The sequence below is a fragment of the Aulonocara stuartgranti genome (assembly GCF_965226115.1).
Source record: "Aulonocara stuartgranti genome assembly, chromosome: 10".
In the NCBI taxonomy this organism is placed as follows: domain Eukaryota; kingdom Metazoa; phylum Chordata; class Actinopteri; order Cichliformes; family Cichlidae; genus Aulonocara; species Aulonocara stuartgranti.
The window spans coordinates 11,373,823-11,400,092 of record NC_138946.1 but is presented as its reverse complement, the minus strand read 5'-3'; the positions used below and the strand labels follow the sequence as shown (position 1 = coordinate 11,400,092).

Sequence of the window (26,270 nt, the reverse complement as noted above, 5' to 3'; positions counted from 1 at the left end):
TTGCTCTTTTCTCCTTTGCTTTAGTGGGACAGCTACGATGAGCGAGAGCAATAAGGTCACCTGTTTTAAGGTGAAAGGCTGCTAAATGGGTACGGATTTACCTCACGTGAGTGATGATGAGGTTAGTTGGAGGAATGAAGAAGTCGTTCACCCTCTGAAAAGTTGTACGTATGGCATGATGTACTTCACCCACACTGGCTTGAGGAATAACCTGTAGACAGTTCCAGAAAAATGTAAAATGAATACAGTATTTACTATCTAACACCAATGCAAATACATTATTTTTGTGGTTTAAACCCTTGAATGTTTTCAGCGTAATCCTTCAAAAGCCGAACTTCACACGGTCTTCAATCGGAATTTTCCTAATTAAGGACTATTTGAGATTTTTTTAAATTTTATTCACTCACTGATATTAAACATTTCTAAGATTTTGGAAATATACACTATTCACCTTTTAGCTATACAATTCACAGTTTAAAACAACACTTGCTAGAAAACTGTTTTCCATGCAACCACACAAATCTAATTAGAGTTTAGAATGGTGTGTTACATTTCACTGTCTTTGCTGCTGCTGTTGAGCATACAATTGGAAATAGGTTGGGTTGTAATTTCAGAGCAATATCCACATGGATTCCAGAAGTCATGGTTTCCCAAAAGAGCACTGCACTATAACAAGATATGCCTCACTAAACGTAATGGGAATTATGTAGGCTGACATGATCTTAAACCAGATTATTGTAACCAAGAGAAACAACATTCTAACGAGTTGTTTAGGATTCCGATGTGTGATTATTGTACCATAACAACTGTTAAAGTAACCGTATACTTGCTTCACACCTATTCTTGCTAATCTTCTCTGGCAATAAAATTCAGAATCCACTTTAAAATCCTGTTATTAACATATAAAGCTCAGCATGGACAGGTCCCTGCTTACATAGCAGAGCATCTTAGTCCTTATCACTGCAGCCAGCCTCTCTTACCCTGTAACCAGGGTCTCCTCACTGTAGCACACTCTAATTTTAAAACCAAAGGTAATCATCACAACCACAGTCTTCCTCAGCCTATCAGGTTAGCTCAGTCTCTGATTTGTTTTGCACGACTAACTTATACAATCACATTGTATAAGTTAGCTTTCCCTTAATCGTTTCCCCTTTATTTTAGGCCATAGTGGGCAACGATTTGTATGTATGGAAGTGTGCACCTTAGAATGAATGTCTGACTGTAGGGTTGTATGTATGTTTCTGGTTACGTGTCCGTATGTCTGAACACAGATGCTTACTTTAGTTTGCAGCTTTTAGCCAAACTGTGAAGCTTTGTCAGAATGCACTGCTTCTATCTTCTGTAAGAGGAATTACTGTAAGGCTCATATGTCAGGTCTTAAGAATCAGAGCTTGTTCGGGTGACAGCCTCATATATTGTGAAACAGATAAACATCTACATTATAAGACTTGAGCTGGTGAAGCACGGCCCTATCTCAGTTCTCCGTAAAGCATCTTGATTAGTGATGGTTGTCTAAGAAGCACACACCACAATAAAAGCCCCATCTCTCATGTCATACAGCTGGCACTGAATCAGCATGCTTCTAAGGTGCTCGGAGAGCGCCTCCACTTTTGATACAGTCCTGATAAACCACCTTATCCATGAGACATGCTTCATCATGTATGCTGCCATGATCAGGTCAAATCTGCTTGTTTTCCTTCTCAGTTTGCAAACTCCTCTTTAGACACCTAGGAAAATGTTGCTGGAGAGCATACAGAATATTTTTTAAACTAGAAAGAGCTAAGTGTTAAATCGAAATGTCTACGCCTTCAACTCCGAAGCTAAACCTCTACCTGATGCCCGGTGGGGGGGAAGACTGCATTTCTTCGTCAGAGCTATAAAATCTAAGGAAATAAAAATAGCAGTTTAAGTTTCTTTTGCTACACTACAGAAATACCCCTCAGAAGTGATCTCTTTTCCCCCACTCTGCTGAATATCTCATCCATTTTTAACAAAACAGATCAGCCTGTTTCTCATTGCTTGCGAGACATGAAACAAGTCCTCATTAACAAAAAGTCATTACAACAGTTGCAGAATACAATGATGGGAGTTAATGAGGTTCAGTGTACTATTACTCATGTATTATTAGGCAACTCTGGTGGTTTGTGGGCTGCAGGTGTTTACAACTTAATGCCAGTGGCTTTCCTTTTGTTATTCTTCATCCCTCGATTTCATATTCATGTACTCAAGACCAAGACTAAGGCCCAGTTGAGTTTTTCTCGGCCACTGCCTTGCTGGCTTATCTGACACCTAAGGGGGATTTTTGAAGCTACTAACCAAGTAGCTTCTTGGTTAGCTTCTGACTCTCTACAACATTCACTCTGCAGATGCCATGTGTAGTTTTTTTCTTTTTCATTCTTTTTCCAGCTACGTGATGTCTAAATTAGATGGCATTCTTCAAATACTCCATTATTTTTCCGCTAATTAAATAAATTTTATGAGGCATTTTAATATTATCCCATGCAACTGCATTCATTGTGCTTTGCTAATACACTCTTTTAGAGTTGCTAGTTGTTCCTGGAGAGCAATAAAGCACACCCCGGGTCCAATGAAACTAAGAAGATCATGATTAATGCTTCATGCAAGAACAGCTAAAGTTAATGATTTGCATTTTTTGACTCTGTGTTTTATATCATACATTTGTAAGACACAAACAATTGTTTATGTCAACTTCTTTTAATATGAAACAGTTGCTTGAGATTCTCTTACAAACATGATACAAATTTAGCGAAAATGAGCATTGAGAAAATTAAAAAACATATACATTTTAATAAAAGAACCATCAAATTAAAGAGCAAAATATGTTTAGACTTGCCTTCCAGAAAGATATGTCAGAATGTTCTGAACTGATGCCCCTATGGGCGCGACAGTAATGAATCACTGCTGCAATAATTAAAATCCTCTTTTATTACTTTAATTGACAGTACTTCTAAAGAGATGACAGGAAGCAAGTATGGAGAGGGCAAAGAAGCTCAAGCCTCCAGTCAGACTCAAAATAGCTTCATTATGGTTAGTGGCAAGGGTGGCGGATCTATTTCAGAGGTAGTGGGTGTATGTAAAGTTTTGGGGAAAGTCATGGTCTGGGTCGACAGCAAGCAACCTATATGTGAGAGACTTTAAAATAGCAGCTTGGTTAAGGTTGGAAAATTAAAAACAACATGTTTAATGGAGTGACAAATCAAGCTTCTTCATCTGGCAATCCAATGGATGAGTCTGGCAATTGCCAGGAGAACTGACTGCATTGTGCAAAGTGTAAAGTTTGCACAATGCAAACAAAAAGCAACAAAACCAAAAATAACAAAACAAAATCTATTTGTGTTTTAAATATCTTCTTAGCACATTAACACAGAATGAACTGACAGTCTGGAAGGCTATGACTGTCTATGCCCGGCAGAGATTCCTCCATTTGTCTTCCCTAATGAATTGACAATCACGTTCTCTTCAGTGCTTCTGCAGAATTACTGAGCCATCCTCAAACTTGGCTTCTTAAAAATGCCACACACACTGAGATGAATGCACACCTGCGTGCAGCCGCACATCTCGAGTGCTCAAATTAACATGCACGAGCAGAGACACGCACTCATACACATGTATGATCTGCCGAAGCGAAGCGGTGCCTCTGGTAGCGACAGGCTGCTGCTGAACAGGTCAATTACATTCAGTCCAAATGATAATGACATTATCAGACCATTTATTTGTGGTGTGATCCATGTGGCCTCCAATCCATTATGCAGTTTGTCTGCAATTGCATTTTTTTGATTGATTCCTACCCTGTTCACTAATTATTCATTACTTCTGAACCATGGCAGGAAGAGGGGGAAATGAACAAAATGAAAATAACAAAAATGCATTTTCTGCACAGCTGTTATGCAAAGCTGCTCTTTGTATTTGTTTCAAAATTAAAATAGGGAGAACCATGTTTTCTTCTGTGATGAAAAACATTGTTTGATAGAATTTTCTGCTGTTTTTAAGATTACAACTCTGATAGAAGTTCAAAACCACTGAGTGCTCCCCTTAAAACGGAATAACTACACAAAAACACATCTCCAGCTTATGCACCTACACTCTGTGAAGAAGTGCAAGCCTGAAGAAATTGAAAATCTATGCACACATATGGAGTCTGGCCATGTAGATTATAAATCAGTGGAAAACTGTTAAAACCCACGTACAGGCAGTTATCCTTTTCACTACTTTTTGATGCCAAAGCGTAGTGGCACCTTGTGATCCGAAAGAATCTAACATTAAAACTAAAAATAATGATGTAAAATGGACCCATTACAGTATCCTGGAGAAGTGTTATTCATAGAACCATTTCACAAAAAATTGAGAGCTTAAGAAATAACTGGAGTAGGGGAAAAAATCTATACTGAAAATAAGTGAAACACACGTAAATTTGACTGTATCATTATTGCACAATCCTTATAAACGTCTCCAAATCATAAAGACAGAAAACAGGGCCGCACTTAATTACAATGCGGTCCCTTCACCCAAAGAGACAAAGCAGAACAATAAACATGTTATTGTCATTTACAGAGATTACAGTGCGATCCCTTGGTAGCTTTACTCATGACACTATCTTCCACCGATGCACATGCAAAACAGGCAGACCTAAAAATACCAGCCCTTTAAAAACAGCATCGGTGCCAGTTCTGGTCTCTTCCCTCTTCCCTCCACCTTCTCGACCCTCTCTGCATCTTCCTCCCTATTCCCTTGTCACAACCCATCCCCTGAGGTGGATTAAATACAACCACACCTGTGATCATTTCTCAATTGTGAAGCCTCCAGCACCAGCAGCCCAAAGGGACGCTCGGCACAAGCCGACAACACCACAGCTGTGAATTGCTGTTTTGCTGGCTTGGTAAATGCTCTAAAACATACATAGATTAGTTTTTGTCACACAAATACTTATCACATAAACAAAGGACGCTGGCACACAAGTGTGCTCAATTAGTTATAAGCCAGGTTTTTCCTCGCTTGGTAAACTTTTTACAGCTAACGCAGATTATACTCTCCCAGGGAACGAATCAAGAGTTGAGAAATACACACCACCAAAAAGCAAGTGTAGACGGATGATAAAAAGCAGGTCTGTTTTGTAATTTTATAGCTGCTCTAAGCTTTGTTTTATGTTCGATGATTACAGTTCACTGATTAACAAGCGAGCCTGCGACACCGATGAGCTCCCTGTTCCTTATTAAAGAAAGATATCCAAAATAATAGCCTGTCTTTTTTTGCAGACAGGAGACAAAACAAAGCACAAAATGCTTAAGTGTCCCTTTAATAGTTAATATCCAGTTCCCTCTCATTCCCAGAGCTGTAATTTAAGTTGAACCATTTAGCTTGTCTATCAAAAGTAACTGCTGCAAAGTACTTCACACTTACCTGAAGTGTTGGGTGGGTTTTGTCCATGTCCCCCCAGGTTAGGACCCACACCTGGTCATGTGATTTGTCATAAAGCATCTTTACTGGAAAAGGGTCTGTTGCAACAGCCTGCAGGACATAAAGAGAGTGTGGGACAAAGAAATAATTGTGGGAAATTAGTCCTCTTTACTGGAAAGGAGAATAGCTCATGGTGGTAGAAAATGCAGAAGGGGCAAAACAAATATAACAAAAACAAACAAACTATTAATTATCAGATTAAAGACAATTTAGAGAACATCCTGATCCTTTCATTTCATTCCCAGCAAATGTTTTACAAGGCAGTCTGTGTGATAAAAGGTATCCTGCGCACTTTTTTGATCGCTGTTTTCACAACCAAAATGTTTTATCATATTATGGATGTAATGTGTTTCAAATGGCTTTACAATGTTTCACTGAGATTATAATAATAGAGTGCTGTTCCAGCAAAAAGGGGTGTGGATAGTAGACATACTATGATGGCAAACACAGATGTGAACAAAGTAGGATTTAAAAAACCCTTAAAAATTGGCTTTGCAAATATACTAAAAAGAAGAAAAACTTGTTTAACACTTAAATCCTGCTAACTGCCAAACCTTTAAGAAGCTTTTAGCAACATGCTAAACGTTTTGCTTGAATACAATGGAGATAAAACGGGTCAGATTTTTTAGAAGCAGTATAATCTGATCAAAACTAACTGAATCCACGTAACAGCTATACAGTACACATGATGCGTGGATTTGTGACAGAGCAGTATACTTGCTGACCAGAAAATCCACTCTGTAACACATAGAGTCAACAGAAAACTCTTATCACGTCAGGCCACTGACGGAGTGCAAAGGAGATAGGATATACAGATGTAAACAAAACCTGTATAATGTCACTGCTGAAGAGATTTTGGTTAAGGTATCTGACACACATCAGGTGACGAAAGCAGAAAGGGGAAGCAGTAAAAGAAGAATTGAAACGAGAGAGAAGGGAGAGGATGGGAATATACTAAACCTCAGATCTGTTGCAATGTCAACAATGAGGAGTAACACAATCCATTACCCTGCTTCTGGCTGGGTGGACAGGGAGCTGCTGACACCCTCACCAGTGGAGCGAGACCACAAGCTTTTTGTTCAGTAATGGGAGGACCAGCCCTCTGTTCTGCACTGGTCAGCCAAGTGTCAACTCAGCATGTGCCTATGTATAGTATGAGCAGATGTATGTGTGTGTTGGTTTCTACATAATAGAAGCAGAGGTAAAGATGGGGTAAGGCCTAAATGCAGCAACCTGGAAGGCAGTCATTTAAAAGCCCAACATACTTAAGTGTTATTTAACGGTGGTCTTAAGGTCTGACTTGTTTAAATGATTGTTTTTACAACAAGATATATATATAAAAAAACTTCTTTGTTTATGAAGTGATCACACTATTTTCTTAAGGATAAAGAACTTGGGGTATGCTTGTTTTGACTTAAAGAAAAGGGATTGATTTTGAGAGCCAAAACCATCCAACGCTGCTGTGCTCTGATTCCAACAAAAGATAAGACGAAAAGGTTACGATGGTAAATCTCAGATATACATTTAAGCGTCCTATTTTTGTTTTCTTAGCATTTTGTTTTTTATTTTGACATTCTTTTTCTCAATCAAAATGGGATTTTGATGTTTGATTTTTTAGGTGTTTTGAACTTTACTCCACAGGAAATGAAATATCAATAATACATGCTGATTTTGTAATTTTTCTGTGGTTTGGTCTGCCCCAATTTTGGTTAAGAGAACTTTGGTCTAAAGAAATAAAATAAAAATAGATGATTAAGTGAACATTACAAGTAGATATATCATAAGACCAACAAACACAGTAAGTATTTGTTTCAGGCAAGCACACTAAATATTATTATTCAAAATGTGTGTGGCAGCGGTTAAATTCCATGAATCACAATTAAAAATTCCATGAAATCAATTTAAAAAAAAATCAGGCATATTGTTCAGTAGTTATTGTTCAGAATATATGTGTCCAATTTTTGACCTATTAGTAGAGTTGCATGGTTAGAGATGTGGACTGCAATCTGAACTGATTCCAAAACACTTCATAGGGCTGCCTTTCAGTGGCTCCACTGGCAGATGACAAAAGAAAAAGATATAGTAAAGGTTGACACATTTTACAGTTTTTCTGCATGTCTTTCCAAGAAAACCCCAAACACAGTGATAACAATCTAACCTGGCTAGATGTCAAAGAGCTGTAGCAGCAAAAAACTTGAAACAAAGTAAATTTTTAATTCTAGATAGAATCTGTGCTGTAGATGATCTCCTGTAGGTCACTTGACAGCATCCATCACTAAAACAGAAGTACAAAAGCATATGGATGCCATAGAGGACCACTTCTATCATTCAGGAAACTAGAATATTGTTCAGCTCCTTGAGCAAAGATGATCGATCGGGTTTAGAAAAATGAAAATTCATAACAAAATCTTAAACGACAACTCTGTGCAACTGATTTACTGCAGCCTCAAAATGAATTTAAACTTACTATTTAAGTAACTACACAGAGGTTTTTGCCATCTGGCGTTCTTTTTAATTAGCGGATGTGCTGTTTGTCTTTGGACCCAATGGGAGGCTTAGCTGGCACAGGTCTGACACATCATAGTCAAGGTTAGATCCCTTTGTTGGGAAAGATAACAAATGTGCCATTTTCTTGCTTGGAACAGCATGAAAACCACGCTAGCCTCTGTCGTTGTAGCTTCTCCACATGTTTACAACCTTCATCCTGGTGTCTTTTGGGAATTTTTGGATGGGAGGGTTCAGAAACATATGAAGGCTTTCTAAAAAGTGCACAACTTTTCACTATAATAAGCAAATGATAAAGCACCCAAAAATAAAATCAGCAGTTTGGGCATTTCCTTTATTTCTGCTTTGAAATATTTTTCTTTTTCTTTTTTTTCCTGTGGATGGTAATGCTCTGAGGCTATACCATTGAAAACTTCAGACAGATATCATCTTTAAAAAAAGCAAGACCCATAGTTGATTGAAATTTCACTGTGATTCCCATTAAAGTTTCTTTAAAAGTTACCACATTTGAAGGATCTAGTGCATCTCCACTGACTCAGAAGTGAAGCTGTTGAAATGGTTTATCATTTCATGGGGTAATAATTGAAATTTAGGTATCAGGCAAAGACTTTTTTGTTAAAAACAAATATTTTAAATGCCTGTAAGCAGGCACATTGTAATGCACCCAGATGTCTTTGTAATTTGTGCTGAATGTTTTCCTTTTGACGCATTACGAGTATGACCACAGCATATCACCCAGTCTGTGCTGATGGAGATTCTTTTATAAGGTACTGCTTCTACTCCATGGTGCAAATCACAAATGTGCACCTTGAAGTGGTCACAAGAGCATGTCTAAAGACCTTACAGACAGGACATGACAAGTTTGACCACAGCATGCTGTGATGAATCTGGCAAGCTGAAATGAGGAGGCAAGCAGCCGACAGCGTGCACAAAAGGAAATATTGAGGGGAAAAGAGTAGTGTGCGTTTATGTGTGTGTGAAGTCCCTGAACTAACAACGCCAGTCTGTGTTTGCACGGGGACTTTTAAAGGAAAGCATACACATTTGTTTTAATGATCTGGTCTCTTATTTTAGTTAGGCTGTGTGGGTGTAAACACACAATCCTGAATTACAAAAATTACTGCTGCAGCATTTACATGGCCTTCCTGAATTGTGTGCAAAACCTTTTGATCACACCTAATATTTAGAACACCTCTATTGTTTCTTACCTATAAGCTTTATAAATACCATTTAAATACCATGCCATTTAGACATATACATACCATCTCATGTAAATCTTGAGGAGACTCAGATCAAATCATTGGCAGCGGTTACTTGGTATCAAAGAAAACAGGTCATATTATCACCCATTTCATACAGTTATTCTTCCACTGAGAGCATGTTTATACTTCAGATATTTATTTTCTTCACTCCTTCTTTTAGATAAAGTCCTTTCCAATCTTTTGCCTACAGCTCAGCTGTCTGACTGTCGGCTACAGACAATATAAACAGATCCTAGAGACAGGTTTGAGGATTTTGTTGCAGAGCACAGAAGACTTCCTTCACTTATGCTTTTTGGGATGTTTCTGAAAGGTGAGACATTGTTAGGACACCTTTCTAAGATTAGAATGAATCGATCATTCTAAATTTCCTATTTGATTAACACACACACACACACACACACACACACACACACACACATATCGTTCATCCGTATCCCTCTGCCTGTGCTTTGCAGCCTGCCACCATCTCTCCTGTCTTAAAAGAAATGACAAATGTGTCTTGTGACAAAGGATGTCTTGAGATAACAAAGCAAAAAGAAAAAAAGAAAAGGAGGATGCATTAACCGCCTGCACCCAGAGGCCAAAGAGGATCTTCAAGAAAGAGAGGGGGGAGTGGAAGAGGCAGGGTATTGGGAGCAAAGGACAAAAAAGCAGTTTTACAGTATTGGATGAAGTTAAAAAAAAAAAAAAAAAAGACAAGGAAAGCAGGCAGCTGATCACAGCTTCAAGAACCACTTACTGTAGATGTGTGTCAGAATGCTCAAAACAGTAATATGCTTTTATATTTGATCTGGTTTAAAATAACATCTTAATACGAAATAAAAACATATCCAGACTCAATCAAGTGACTACTGAGAACAGATAAGACAGATAACAGTTTTGGATCTTTGGTTCCCTCATTTTCTTATCCCAGACTTTAGTTCATTTCCCTTTCTTCTTTCACCTCTTTCCTCTTGAGTTAGGCCTATTTCCTCTCATCCTGCACCTCAGTATAAATGATGCTGACCCTGGGAAGGACCCCTGAGGGATTTAATCTCTAAACAGCCGTTACAGGCAAGATAAATGGTAAGGCAGCTAGCACCCACCTGGGCACCATATTGTTCCTTGAAGTGCATTTGATTTATTTTACCTTGCATGTAGCTTCTTACATTGGTTGCAGTTCAGTAGTGTGTCAAGTCTGAACTCTGTTTGTCTCACAGTTTGATGTTTGACATATAGTGTAACTCTGCTTGAATGTATCCCTGCTAATTTTAAAGGTGTTAATTTTTTTCTTATTTTTCCTTGAAATATAGTATACTTCAAAACAGGCAGACAAAAGGTTTTGACACATTTTTAACAAGTGAATGTCAACTGTGTTGACTGAATAAATGCCCATCACATTATGATTTGCCAGCTCTATATGTACAGTAAGTAGATAATCCACGATAACTGTTACTGATGACTTGTGTGCAAATACTTGTACAGTGGTCCCACGTTTATCACGGGAGTTACGATCCAAAAATAACCCGCGATAGGTGAAATCCGTGAAGTACGCAACTTTATTTTTTTACAATTATCATAGATGTTTTAAGGCTGTAAAACCCCCCAATACAAACTTTATGCACTTTTCTCAGACAGGCATGAACATTTTCACACTTTTCTCTCTTTTTTAAACACTCTCAAAGTTCAAATCTTTGTAGAAAAATTTGACAAGCTGAACGCATTCTGTACTGTACAGGAGACACGGCACGAGATTGACTGACAATGGTCTACAGCCACGCAGAACACAATGTAAAAAACGAAAATAAAAGTGACATGTTGTTGTATAGCAGTGAAGTTAGACCTTCTCATGTAGGACTCTGTATTACAGGAAAAAAATATTAGACTTACATTTTGTTTTAATTCCATTTAAATAGTACATAAACAGTTTTTGGTGATTTTAATGATCGGATCAGTTATGCTGAGCTAACTAAGGGGATTGGACTGTAATCAAACATACCAGAGCCCAGGCTTAGAGAAACTGTGCAGGCCTTATTTTCCTTACATTACCAAGCTTACATCAGCACTAGTATCTGTAGCAGTTAGCAGCATGGAGCAAATTAAAATGACCCTTTAGCATGTTGGATATTTGTCTTTGGTGTGTTGTGACAGGCCTGTCTTATAACCTGCTCCACCCACCTGCACCACCTTCTGTGCTTGAATATCGACCACCAGCACTCGGCTCTGGAGGGGCTGGGTCACATAGATGTACTTATCTCTGATGTTGACTGCTGAGGACCACACACAGTGTTGAGGTGACACCCCCTCACCTTTAGGGCACATCTCCTCCTGGGAAGAGCCAACAGAGGAGAGGAGGAGAAGAGCAAGAGAGGAGGGAAAAGGTTGGGAGGATTTACTGGTGTGTTTAAGATCGGCACTGTGATGCTTTTTATTGTACTATTCATCCATGGTTACCGCTAGGTTAAAAAAAAAACTTTCTTTTTCCCCTTTAATGTCACCATGTCCCTTTTATGAAATAATAGAAAATGGTTAAAAAAGAATCTAATTTTCAGAAGCCAAACCTTCTGAAATACAGCTGACAATTCTAAATGAAAAGTCCAAAAACATAAGAAAGATCTGAAAATCTACACCTATAAGGAGCTGGCAACTGCATTTTTTTGCTTTTATTTACTCTGACAACTGACAATTAAGTCTTGACTATACCAATAACAACAATATTATTTAAATTAAAAAATACAAAGCACATTATTTAGCATATTAAGGTGCATATCTTTACTACTGCTTGCTTTATTTCAGTTATACTTTTAATGATTGTCTAAATGGCATCTGTAATAACTATTAGTCATTCTGGATGTTTCTCTTAGAAAACTAGTGTTTGCATCCTTAACATTTAGAGGGCAGACTTTGCAGTAATTTCACTCAAATATCGACTGACTCAACATATGTCCCCTGCAGGCCCTGTAGTCCACCGTCTTTGCTGACGAGACAACTATGCACACACTCCCTCACTTACATTATACTGATGTAATCATTAATGCACAGAGGTTGTGTTCCCAGAGTTGCCACCTCCTCTCCACCTCACCAAAGTGGAGAAACTGCTGTTTATAGCAGGAACTGGCTAACACATGGCCTATTGAGTTTGTATTGATCTCTAATACAATTACAGGCTACTGTAAAACCCAAATCCCTCAAAAGAACAAGAACTTTTACCATCTAAAGCGCCCTGCTTGAGGAAAAGGATGTTCTCTAGTGGATTAAAAACCCCAGGTATATAGTCTATATGCTCTGTAGTTGTGAGCTGTTGACTAATGGACATGAGTAATCCTATTACGTTTAGTCAGTTGAGGAGTCATCCAATGACATCAGAGAGGGAGGAGGAGGAAGGATGGCCTTGATCTAGGTGGCAATTTCATACTGGACTGAAATGAAGAACTATAGAATGGACTTAAAAAAATGGAATAAATAAATTAAATAATTACAATATATATTAAATATAACTTACTTTTTATAATTTGGCTTGACTATATACTTACTGACATTGTTTACTAAAAGATGAGCATCTATATTAAACAGCATGAAAAGCTAAATGGCATTTTGAATTTAGAATCGATGATTAGTGTTAATCCACTGCTTGTCATTTTAAATTATGCAATTCAAGGTTTTATCCAACATTTGAACTTTGTGTTCACACGTGGCAAGATGGCGCCGGTGTGTGTGGCTGCTCGTCTGTCACTGCCAAGTTTGTTCCTGTTTATGTTATTTTTAATTTGTGTCATCCATGAAACAAAGTCTCTGCTGAGGTATGATCGCCAGACACTATTGGACCTCAAACCTGTGGTCCAAAATATTGTGTCCTTTGGAGCTGGTGGGCAGCAACCCCTGCCCCCATTTGCATCGGAAACCCCGGGTTACCTGTACCGGATTCCCACGCTACCTTCCCGGCGAAAGCGTCCTCGTCGCCGGGGTAAACGAAGCGGTCGCTTGATAAAGCTAAAGGTTTACCTAAAGAATTATTCTGCTGTTTTCCGACCAGTGCATGGATTCTTGCCAAGGCTGTTTGCGTCTCGGCGTTTTCTGGATCCTGTTGATGCCTGTTTGGTGCCTGTGGTTGGCTTTGATGATCATGCTCCTCGGCCTCGCTGCCCATGCCCTCCCAGGCTAAACCTCCGCTGTCAACATTATCGGAATCTGAGATCGCTGCGGCGGGTTTCTGGACCCCCTGAACCCCTAGCGCCAACTCCAGCTCCCGCTAGGATTGGCCTGGTGAACGCCAGATCACTTTTAAACAAAACTTTTATTCTTCGGGACTTCTTCAGTTCCCGTGATCTGGATTTTCTGTGTGTGACTGAGACGTGGCTGAGTGTTGGTGAGTCCAGTGTTCTATCTGAACTTTTACCTGTGGATTGTTGCTATTTTAACTCGCCACGGACGTCAGGCAGAGGTGGAGGCACAATGACTGTTTACAAAAAGGATTTTAAATGTAAGCAGTGTTTTCTACAGCCTTCGTTCTCCAGCTTTGAACTTACCTCATTTGAGGTGAGTCGTACAAACCCGATTTTCTGTGCTGTCATCTATCGCCCCCCGAAATACAATAAGAACTTCATAAACGACTTTTCTGATTTTTTAGCTGGGATTATGCCCAACTATGATAGTGTTCTTATTGTTGGAGATTTTAATATACATGTATGCTGTCCTGATAAGCCACTGGTAAAGGACTTTTTAAGCCTTATTGACTCTTTTAGCCTGGTACAGTCAGTACGTGGCCCTACACATGAGCACGGACACACACTGGACCTTGTTCTGTCATATGGTCTGCCTGTCACTGACTTGGAGATTTGTGACTGTGCACTCTCAGATCATATGCCTGTGTTATTCAACGTTGGTTTGACATATACCGCAGTTAAACCTGGCGCTGCTACTCGGTGCTGTCGGGTTATTAACCCCGCCACTGCTGCGCAGTTTTCTGCTGCTTTTAATCAGCTCGGCGGGCCTTCTGACTTTGTTTCCTCTGACACAGAAGACCTACATTCCTGGTTTAATTCTTGCTGTCAAAAAATCATGGACTCTGTGGCTCCTTTAAAAACCAGGCAGCTTAAGGCTAAACCTGAGCCTTGGTTTAATGAGAGCAGTCGTGCTGTTAAGAGGGAATGTCGTCGAGCAGAACGGAGGTGGAAAAAGGATAAACTGCATGTATCATTTCAAATTCTCAAAGACTGCTGGCATCGCTACCAGAACACTGTTAAAGAGGCAAAAAGGGAATATTTTGCAAATATTATTTCTTCCAACTGTCATAACCCACGTGTGTTATTTAGGACCATTGACACTGTTCTTAATACTCCTTTGAATGTCTGTTTGGAAGTTTCTCCTGAGATTTGCAATGATTTTCTGAACTTTTTTATTGAAAAGGTTGTCACCATCAGGGCTCTTATCACAGCTCCTGACTCTGACCCCTCTGTCTCTGTCCCTTGCGCTGCTGTTTTCACTCAGTTTGAGCTTGTGACGCTCTCCTCTTTAGAGGATGTGGTTCGCCATATTAAGCCCACAGGTTCCCCACGGGATCCTGTCCCTCCACAATTCTTTAAAGAAATTTTTCCTAGTATACAACAGTATGTCCTTGACATTATTAACAGCAGTCTGTCTTCTGGTGTGGTTCCTGCAAATTTCAAACATGCAGTAGTACAGCCACTGCTTAAGAAACCTGGCCTTGATCACACAGTTTTAGCGAACTATAGGCCTATTTCCAAGCTGCCTTTAGTCTCCAAGGTTTTAGAGAAAATTGTTTTTAGTCAACTGAAAGATTTTCTAGATGAAAATGGAATCTTTGAGGTTTTTCAGTCAGGTTTTAAAACCCTTCACAGCACAGAATCTGCATTACTAAGGGTTTTTAATGACATCCTTCTGGCATGTGATTCTGGTAACCATGTTGTTCTTGTCTTGCTTGACCTAACTGCTGCCTTTGACACAGTAGACCACAATATTTTAATTTCTCGATTACATGATGTAGTGGGTATTGGTGGCACTGCACTCAATTGGTTTAGGTCTTATTTGTCAGATAGAACTTTCTCTGTCAGCCTTCTCGGTTACGAATCGTCTTCTGCTCCTCTGTCATGTGGTGTCCCACAGGGCTCAATTTTAGGGCCACTGCTCTTTTCTCTGTATCTACTGCCTCTGGGTTCTATCCTTAGAAGGCATGGGATCTCATTTCACTGTTATGCCGATGACTGCCAAATTTATTTGACACTAAAACGCAAGGATGCCATCTCCATAAAACCTCTCTTGACATGTCTAGATGACATTAAAGCTTGGTTGGCTCGAAACTTTTTAAATTTTAATAAAAAGAAAACAGAAGTGTTGGTGTTTGGACCCAGTGGTCCCTGTGAGTCCTCCTCTGTTGTTTTAGGATCCCTGGAAGTCTATTTTAAATCTGTTGTTACTGACCTTGGTTTTAAGTTGGACAGTGATTTTAAATTGGACAACCAAATCAGAGCAGTGGTGAAGTCCAGTTTTTATCATTTAAGGCGACTGGCAAGACTAAAATCTTTTCTTTCGAGGCAGCACCTTGAAACAGTGATCCATGCTTTTATTTCTTCCCGCCTGGACTACTGTAACTCACTTTATGTGGGGGTCAGTCAGTCATTGCTCTCACGTCTGCAGCTGGTTCAAAATGCGGCTGCACGACTCCTAACAGGAACTCGAAAAAGAGAGCATATAACCCCTGTGCTGGCCTCTCTGCACTGGCTGCCTGTGTCTTTTAGAGTTAATTTTAAAATTCTTATGTTTGTTTTTAAATGCCTACACAGTCTTGCCCCGCCTTACCTCTCTGAGCTTCTTCATCCCCACATACCCTGTCGGTCTCTCAGGTCAGCTGACCAGCTGCTCCTGGAGGTACCGAGATCCAGGAGGAAGCTCAGAGGGGACAGGGCCTTCTCTATTGTGGCTCCAAAATTATGGAATAATTTGCCCATGCATGTTAGAGAGGCCCCTTCACTGTCCACTTTTAAATCACGTCTTAAAACCCACTTTTATTCCTTGGCTTTTAACCTCAGTGAGACTTAGTTTCTTTTTTAATGCAGTAGTTATTTAATTAATGATTTCACTCTTCTTTTATTTGTTTTTTATTTATATCTCATGTAATTTTATTTTACAGTTCCAATGTACAGCACTTTGTGTCAGCTGTGGTTGTTTTAAAGTGCTTTATAAATAAAGTTGATGATGATGATGATGATGAGATTTCTGGTGAGCTGTTTGGGAATAGGATGTAGACTGGCTGGCCACTTTGTTAGTTACACTTGTTCAACTACTCAATAATACAAATACTGAATCAGCCAATCACATGACAGTAAGTCAGTGTAGGTAGGTACCGGTATGTCGTTATTGCCAAGATGACATGCTGAAGTTTAAACTGAGCATTAGAATGGGAATGAAAGAGGATTTAACAGATTCTGAATGTGACATGATTGCTTGTGCCAGACAAGCAGGAGGATACTAAGGCTGGGTATCGTCACTGATTTCTAGAATCTAATCGATTCGGGGAAATTTTGCCTCAGACAGTCAGAAATATTGTAATTCTGATCACTTATCAGTACATATCCATATTTTTATATCTATAAAAAGAAAGCTGACACTTGTGAGACTTCATCAGATGTGTACGCATTACAGCAGATGTCTTTGTGTCAAAGTAACAGAGAATAAAACACAGAAAAACATGAAGGAGATTTGATAACTGCCTTAAAAATATTCTGCAGTAGAACAAAAACGAAAGAAAAGCATTAATCAACATCTGAACATTACCTGATGCTGCTGAAGTGAAGCAGAGCAAAGTTACAGAGGTTTTATTAAAGACACAGCTAAGCATTTTGCAATTTTGCGTAATTTTAAAAAGTTAAAAAAAAAAGAAAAACAGTGGCCGACAGCGCTGCACACAACGGTAGACTGGTGTGTAATAATAAGCAAGTGAATAATGCAGAAAACAGAGATTTTTAGATGGGAAACTATTCCTGAGAGAGAGAGACGGAGAGCTCTGCAGGAAGTGTGATTTTATTGTGGAATAAAACAGCAAAAGTAAGACGGAATTCATGACGATGCTTATGTGAAGTGAAATGTGAAGCATAGTTTGGATCTTCTTTTGCTGCTGGTTCAGTCAATATCGTTTGGAGAGAGATAAAACCTGCAGCTTCAGAATCCAGCGCAAAAAAAAGACGTAAACACAGTTGTTGAAATTTTGGGAGGTTTAACCTGACATTCTGGCGTTTCGGGCAAAATACATTTATATTTAAAAATTGATTCAGGATTTTAATGAATCAATATCACATTATCCAAGCGATAAATCGATAATCAAAACCCACCTCTAGAGGATACATCTGCAGCAACTGCACAATGCTGTTGTGTAAGTAAATAAGTAAATGCTTATTAGCTACATGTAAATCCAACACATTTTTAGAAAAATATAATATTAAATATCTTATTGAAGTATCACACATGAAAGTCTGTAATAAAAAAAAAGGCAAGGCTGTTAATCCAAACCTAACCCTGCCCTGAGTTTCTAGTGGAGTGCTATCGAGTACAGATGGGTTACTAAGACCTGCATACTGGCCTTTAAGCTAACAAATCCACAGAATTAATGTTCTTTCTCACCAAATTTGCAAAGGGTTAGACATGTGGAGACGGCGGGACCCTTTTACAGTGTGTGGGGTCCTCTCTCTTCAGTGGTCAAGTAAAAAAAAAAAAAAAAAGTCACTGCTGCATTATGTTTTTATTTTGACGGCAGTTACAGAGATGTTTAGTTTGTTTGTTCTGTTTGATGTTTTTTCTGGTTTCAGAACAATGAAAGGGTGTCCTGATTTACTCCCTATACTCAAAGATCTTGAAGTTAAAGGACAAAATGCCCGAGATTTTAAAAGATAATTGCATGTTTCCCTTATATAAACACCTGGTACCTCATAGTCATTCTTTGTATTATGGTGTAAGAAACTAATACCTTTTTACTGACTGCGAGATACTTTTATGTTCTACCATGGCATGATGAATGCATGCCACACCTACTATAAAAAAGTGATGGAGAATACACTGAGTGGCATTCTTCTACCTCACACGTAATTTGATTTTAAAACACATCTGCTCAGCAGTGACAAACACCACCATCCTGAAATCTATTTAGTAAAATATAGAGGAAGCCTGAAACTCACCTATAGGTCACTCATTAGCTAATGGGCACTTTTTGTGTATTTTCTTCTTATTTAATTTATTTCATTATTAAATTCACATGCACTTACATAGGTAGCGACAATCCTCTCTGTCCGCTTCAAATGTCTCCGTATTTCACATTCACTAGGCTGAAGAAGAGTGATGCCCTCATCAGAAAACACGTAGAACATGTTTCCCACACTTAGCCCTAAAAGTCAAAACAAGCGGACAGGAAAACATATTGTCAATTTTTATTAAAAAAAAGGGAAGAAATACAAATTTAAAAAATCCAGCTCCCATCTTTTCTGTCATTTGTGATTGGCATTTAAATTTTCCTGCCAGAGGAGACACAGCAAGACGCCAGTTAGCATGTTAGCATGGATGGGCAGTATGTGACTGCCAGCTGTTTGACAGCGCTTACAAAGGCAATTTGTTCACAGTCTAATACAGCAAGAGACATAAATTAAAAACACAATTTTTCACATGTATTCTGCTAAGTCTAAACAGCAGCTAAAAACATAGCAAGGACTCAGCAATCCTATGTTCCCTAACCCTAACAAATTATTAGTCCTTCACATATCATTATTCACACATATATACAGTGCTTAACAAATTTATTAGACCACCTAATAAATTAGAAGAAATTAATCAAGCATAAAGAAATCACTAAAATATTAAAGTCGCATCTTAATCAAAAAATAATGTGCTTTACTATTCTGTCTGCTTTTTGTAAAAACAGCAATTATGAAAAATTATAGAGCCCCAAAATAATTATAGTTTAGCAATAAATCTGTCAATTTGATCACTTTTTTAACCATTACATAAACTTAAAGATAAAGAAAGAAACTGTGGCATAAACGTTTCAGTGGGTGGTGGTCTAATAAATGTGTTAAACACATTGCATTCATATATAAATGCAAGCTGTATGCAAAGACAAAAACTAGTGGTTGATATTGATTTGTTAGACTATTAGGATATTGCTTTTTGCACAAAAGTACTGTGAGGTATCACACCATTTTTATTGCCAAGCAATTTAAAAAATGAAGCATAAACATGCAACATGAGTCATTAAAGCGGAAAAAAATATCTGCTCACTTACAACCCCCACTGTTAACAAGATACAAATACTTCAGTTCAAGAGCTTACTCTGTATTCTAAACCACTCTGACTCTTTAAGTCCTGTGGTGAACATACTTTGTAGCAATGTATACAAAAAACCCAGATTTGATTCGTATTCTATTCTAAACCACAGTAAGTTTTTCAATGCGCTGCTACTAGAATGCACGTACTTGTGGTAATGCTGATGTGGTAATAATATTTATTCCATAAATACAGGATGGATTTATATACTGCTGAAAATCACAAGGCTGTTTTTCTTGCAGCGACCATGCTGGGTCTGTGGTATTATTTGTAAAATACATAAAATCCCTGCTTCTGTGCAAATGTTCCCCTTAGGTGTCCTGAAAAAAAATGTTAGAAAGCACACTAAGAAAAGGATGAAACACTTTGAGCATGCAAGGGAGGAAAACTTAAAGAAAAGTTTTGCTGGAAACAAAACAACTCTGAATCTTCTGGACAGGAGGGCAAACATCTTGGTAAGTCATAGCTAGCCAGCTGCAGGCCCTGCAGAGCTACAAACATGCACATCACATTTTCCTATTCACAAGAATGCAAAAGTGTTTTGAGAAGTGTTATGTATTACCTTCTTCTCTCCACAGAATGTTTGCAACTGCACAATCAGCCATTGAGCAAAAGGAAATGGAGAAAAAAAGGAGAGAAAACTATTATTCCAACCCAGCAAAATGCCTTCAGAAACAGGAGATAAGTTCTGTCATGCCATGTCGATCCAAAATACTATGTTTGACAGATACAAAATGTTCCTCACTACTGTTGACAGGTCATGCTTCCTCTTAGATCAAGACATAACTCTTGTCTTCAGAGAAGACGTGGTATCAATTATTCTGTTTAATTTTCTCTGAACCAGGAGCTCTTTTTAGGTATTGCTAACATGTCAAATGATGCAACATAATGAAAGACTAAAATTTTACAGAGAGCTAAAGTATTTAATTTGATAGGTTAAACCTGCTTAAAACTGAGATTACTCCATAAAAAAATGTAGTACCTCATAAAACCTGCTTTTCCCTTTATTGAAACATTTTAGATGACCCCAAAGAGATTTTAGGCAAAGAAATATGATCAGCTTGCATATTTATGCATGAAATTGTCATAAATAACAAGAAAATGCACAGATTTCTGTCAAAGGACTTATGATATTGTCAGTCTCTCAAGACCCATTCAAAGCCATAAAACCCCCACTGAGTTCATATTACAAAGAGCTAATTTTGGACAAGTTAATTGTCCTAGATAAAGTATATTTGGACCCTAACAGTTAATCTGCTGCCTTTCATTTGTCACTGACCTCACTATTTCCCTTGACAGTACCAACTGAAATGTTTAAATTGATTTAAACTCAATTTTATGGACTAACAAAAAGGTCAGTCTTAAGTGTTTCAGAAGTGTTCACAGAGATAAATGATCTTGCCTAAGGGATGGCAGTCTCAGAAGCACTTCATGTTGCAGCTCTGCTGTAAAGGCAAGATTGATAGATACCAGTCTGAGTGAAACACCTGACATTCCTTAAGTGCCCTGGTCAAAACTCAAAGACACCATAAGATATTTGAGGGAAGACCTAAAGGTGGCAGTTCACAGACGCCACCCATCTAACTTGATAGAGATTGAGAGGTTGTGATAAGGAAGGAAGGACTAAGCGAACTGCAAACGTCCATAGACTTAGCCAAGAAGGCACAAAGCGGTAACGGCTACTGAAGCAGCCTCCCACAACTCTTATATTTAAGAGTCTGAATACTTTATTCTGTAGAATTTAGTTTTTAATTTTTAATACATTTGCAAAATGTTCTCAGTTTGTCATGATGGTATTTCAAGTACAGATTAATAGGAGAAAACAGCAATTTTGTTTATTAGGAACAAAAATAAAACTCTTTAAAGTGCTTGAAAAGCAAAAGTGGTCTGAAAATCTCACAGTGACTGCTTTGCTGTGTGTGTTCACAGAGGGGGATCTCTTAACTGCAGACATGATTATTTTGCTAATACTTCTGGTATATTGTTCCTGTTCCCGGATAGGCTGACTGAACTATTCCCCACGAGCAGCTCTTTACTTCAGTGAATCAACCTCAGGAAAACACATTACAGACAGACACAAACCTACATGCTACTGTATTCTTCTGGCGTGGAGTTTTTGATGTCGCCCATAAAATCTGTTGTTTCCTACTATAAAAAAGAATGGGGTCGAATAGAAGATTATTGTGCCTGACATTCATCTTTTATCCGTGCCACCCTGTCTCAGCAAACATCGTTGGCGATGTTTTCACAGTGTCTAGTCATTGCTGAAAAATAGTTTCAAAATAAAAGTTTGCAAAAACGTTACCACAACGTCAGTTTGAGTTATGTCTTCAATTTTAAGCTTAGACATTGTTGTTAGCTTTTCGAGTTAGAGAAGGTTTGAGTTTACTTATTATTTTCTACCTTCTTATCTTTTTTATTGATTAGAATAAAATGAGAAAACAAAATCACGTTATATGAACAGTTAGAAGAGATGAAACATCTCACCTTGAATATGACTCAAAACCACAGCCTTTTGAGTTTCATTCGTCTAGTTACCCCACTGAGGTAATCAACTTCTTGTTAAAAAAATAAGAGCATTCATAAGTCTATGATATTGAAATCATGGACAGGGAAGGGATAATTGTAAGGATATGATGCCACCAATTAAAATTAGATGCACAAAACCATAAACTTAAGCTTAAAAGTGGTGTTTATTAAAAACAGGGCTTAGTAATATTAGTCTGTCTCTTGTATTTGGACAGGTGTTCTGTGGACATCTGTTCAGGGCCATCGACAATCCATATGTCACTGAATAATTACATATGGTTTGCAGTAATCTAGTCTTTACTGTACTTCTCACTTTAATGATGCTCTGATGCAACCTCTTCTCTATGTGGAAACAAAGTCAACACCCGTTTGTCTATGATTCAGTTTTTACTATTGTTCACAATCAGTTTTGACCATGGAGGTGATGTTGGGGTTTCAGCCATGTGTGGCTTTGGTGTGGATACGATACGATAGCTATATAGTGTTGTGGTTTGATCTTAATACTACTGCAAAAGAAATGTGGCTTTAAAGTGCAGCTGCTGAAATGCTGCTTCACTGTTGGTCTAATATGAATATGGTGATTCCTTCTTTATTTTTCTACCATCTGAAGGCATAGGGAATTGGCTCACTGTCAGCTGACATAAAGCAGTTTTGGTGCTTATTAGGTTCACCACTTACTGCATTAAAAATTTAGGAGATGCATGGAGCATTTGCTGACGCTTGTCTGCACAGGACAAATTTGAGCAAGCTTATTTTTTTTTAAATAATAGAGCTGTCCACATGTTGGTAAATGACTGTAATTTGTTTGTGCTATGTCTTTATTACATGTCTGAATTTTATTTCATTATACATGATGATCTGACAATAGTTTATTGTGGATGATGTTAGTCTTGTTCTAGCCTAGTCTGTATAAATAGGTATCGCTGTGCTAACTTTGCTTAGATTTCTCAACAATTAGTAAGTGCACCATCAAAAAAAAACCCCAAAACTGTTCAAAATTAGCATTTTGCTCTCGTCAAAATCAAGCTCCTGCCTTTCCTTTCTATTGAACATTCAAAGAGGCAGCAGTATAGACAGTGCATCCAGGTGAAGGCAGGCTTGTAACTGTAAGCACAATCAAAATGCTTTGTGAGCACAAAGACAATAAGAGTTCTTATCACACCACCTGTCCAAGGCTTAAACAAGTAGAAAAGCTTAAAATCAAAATATACTTGGCTGCTGGCTTAAACAGCAGAGTCCTTTTCTTTTACAGTAACCTTGCAGGTAGTGGATCCACATGAGCAGCAGTGGGAGGCGAACAGGCAAATTGACCAGTGTTGTTTCTGATCTCAGTGTCATCAGTACCTCAGTTCACCCTTCACAATACTTTCATGTCGGGAGTGATTTTTTCCAAAATATTATTTTCTAAGCTTTTCTTTTAGAGTAACTCTTATCAATTCAAATATTGACTTCTTACATAAATAGTGAACTGTGACTCTGTAGGACTTACGAGTCTTCTTAGCCGAATCTTCAACAAACAGAGACGAGATGTCCTCATCCACTCCCACTTCATTCTTGGCAATGCACGTGTAAGCTCCTGTGTCCTCGTAGCGGACGCTGCCAATAAAGAGTTCACTACCGTTCGCTAAAGAGGAGAGGAAACAAAATCAAACAGGTATACACATTACTGATGCAAAGCTACTATACACTACAACCATATTCAGAGTGTTTATTTTTTAAAAACAAACTTTTAAATTTATTCAACAAATTCGACATCTTCACTGTGTTAAAATTCTGTGATCGAATCATGAATATATGTGTGGTCGTGCATCTAACAGAAGCACAATGAACCAAATACAATAATAATGCAAGTAATGTGTCATCAAAGGTGCAGGGGAAAAGAGACTAAAGACACCTGGGAGCTATAAACCCCCCCACAGAGTTTGATCAATATTCTTGTGTCCACAGGCATTTTTTATCTCAATGAAATCAGAGACATTGTAGCTACATTGTAGCAGCATGTACAACTTGGTCAGACTCTCTTCTGGTCTATATCTGGTCGCTGTGGTTGATGAATACATTTAATAGTATTCAATCAAAATAATATACATTTATTATCCCACTATCCAACAACAGGTGTCCTAAATTAACAGTACTGGTTAATTTGACCAAAAATATGATATGACCAAAAATATTTATCACGATATACATTTGAAAATTTGCGATAACGATATAACTGACGATATAATTGACACTAGACAAAATACTTTACAACTCCTCAACTTTATTAGTGCAAAAAACAAACAAACATCAATGTATTTTACTTAACCAAGCAGCTGTTTTTTATGTGCATTAAAGTTATATAAAAGTTTAACAGTGCAAATGCAAATTCCTTGCTGACAGTTTAACCAAAAGGCATTTCCAGTGGAAACTGGCCGGCATATCCTCAGCATAACCATGTTTAATATCCACAAAACTTAAAAAGAGGTTATACACACACAATACAGTAATATTATGTTGAAGCGCAGTACGTATCACTCCGCGAGGCTCCTGCCTACGATAGCCGTAATGCTCCGACAATCCATCAAAGTGCTGCGGGTTCGTAGCTTAGCAAAGTCGTACTAAAACATTTGACAGATTTTCGAGCGCCATGTACCACATAAAATCGTTTCGAGGTCAGTAAACACAGCCAGAATTCATACATAAGGCACACGGGATTATAATCTGTCGATTTTCAGAAAAATCAAAGGATTGATTTTAAGTGTGCCATATTTTCAAAAAAACACGGTAATAACGACGGCCCGCTAGCATGCTCTACCAAAAATAGTGCTTTGTTGTGTATCTGACGGATGAAAGCCAAACCAGTTCCACACCACTGAAGTTGCAGCATTTTTACAAACCAGTTCTGGTTCATCCGTTTCATTCAACGATCTGCTTTCGCTCTTCTCATTCTCCGTCGCCGCCATGCTTTTTCCGCCATGTGCGTATGAAAACAAAGGCACTGCGCATGCGGGTTTTACCCATATTCTATCGCAATATTTCATTTTCTAATCGTTGCCCAACATTATACCGGTATTACCGTGAACGGTATGATATGGCCCAGCTCTAGTACTAGTAACAACCAAAAAATTTTTTTTTACATTTCTGTAGTGGTAAATTAACCAGTATGCACTATATTTTATATTGCTAATATATAATTATTGTTAAATTTTCAAATTTATTGTTTAAAAAAAGTTTTAAAAAAGTAAAGCACATTGCTATTTATTTTAATTAAGATACCTAATTACTTATTTACTATAATAGTTTTACTGGTTGTATGCTGCTGCACATACATGAGTTACAGTTTTTTCCCGTACATACGTGCAGCACAACACTGTTGCTCTCAAGTTTCAGAATCATATTCTGAATCGATAGCAACAGGTGATGCTGGTGACGTTTAGAGACAAAAGTCAACATCAGAGGTGAGCTCTCTGATGTTTCCTGCAGCATGCTGTAGCTTTGTGATCTAGAGCTGCACTCTGATCCTTCCTGTAGTACTTCGTTGATCACACAAGGGGGATTTGTCACAGTGGAGCTCTTACAATCCAGGATGTATAAAAACATTAAAGCAAGCTTTCATTTTCACCCCTTTCTATACATCACCTGACATAACATTTAGATAACATCAAACATAGGTACCATCCTTTTCCCTCACATATACAGGATACCATGTGTTCCACCTGCTAAAACTTAAAGCATTTTTAATGGAGGTCTTTCTATAGAATCCATAAACAACAATGCCGCACACAGCTTGTTAAAAAAAAGAGAAAAAAACAACAACTGTTCTTCATCTTAACCTTCTAATTCATGGCCAGTGGGTTAGGGAAAAAAAACAACACAGACATTGATGCAAAGCTTTTCACATTAGTGAAATGTCTTTTGGATTCTGATAATAATTCTCTTTTATCGGAGGAAATGCGTGCAATGCTTTGAAGTGACAGTGCCTTAAAGCACTTCTAACGTCTCATGGAATGAGACAGCACTTTAATTACTTCTAATTCATACTGATGTTCTGATCAATTCTTATTAAAAACCACTGAATCAAGCACTTAAATGAGTGTTTATATCCTCTGCATGTTTGCAGCGCCTGTGATGATGTGACTGGTTTTGTCTTAAGCTGAAGCGATCTCATTTTCTTAAACGGCTCCCCGCAGGATTACTGCATAGGTGAACAGGACA

General features: G+C 38.2%; 1 protein-coding gene and 1 long non-coding RNA gene across 7 annotated transcripts in view; one reads left to right on the top strand and one right to left on the bottom strand.

The window, feature by feature from the left end:
• Nucleotides 1-21,860, top strand: part of LOC309715641 — a 134,286-nt gene extending 112,426 nt beyond the window's left edge. The window contains exons 2-4 of one of the 2 annotated variants that reach the window (XR_014279254.1): nucleotides 25-121; nucleotides 19,860-19,999; nucleotides 20,123-21,860. This is a non-coding gene — a long non-coding RNA (uncharacterized lncRNA). The remainder of the gene's footprint in view (nucleotides 1-24; nucleotides 122-19,859; nucleotides 20,000-20,122) is intronic. The other variant, XR_014279255.1, reaches the window with a different exon arrangement.
• Nucleotides 1-26,270, bottom strand: part of fstl4 (follistatin-like 4) — a 225,842-nt gene that overhangs the window by 4,337 nt on the left and 195,235 nt on the right. For all 5 annotated transcript variants that reach the window (XM_082548886.1, XM_082548885.1, XM_082548887.1 and 2 more), the window contains 6 exons: nucleotides 23,563-23,697; nucleotides 20,107-20,133; nucleotides 18,494-18,612; nucleotides 11,400-11,549; nucleotides 5,419-5,526; nucleotides 102-211 (listed from right to left, as the gene is read on the bottom strand). In XM_082548886.1, the coding sequence (XP_082405012.1) occupies nucleotides 102-211; nucleotides 5,419-5,526; nucleotides 11,400-11,549; nucleotides 18,494-18,612; nucleotides 20,107-20,133; nucleotides 23,563-23,697 (649 nt within the window). The remainder of the gene's footprint in view (nucleotides 1-101; nucleotides 212-5,418; nucleotides 5,527-11,399; nucleotides 11,550-18,493; nucleotides 18,613-20,106; nucleotides 20,134-23,562; nucleotides 23,698-26,270) is intronic.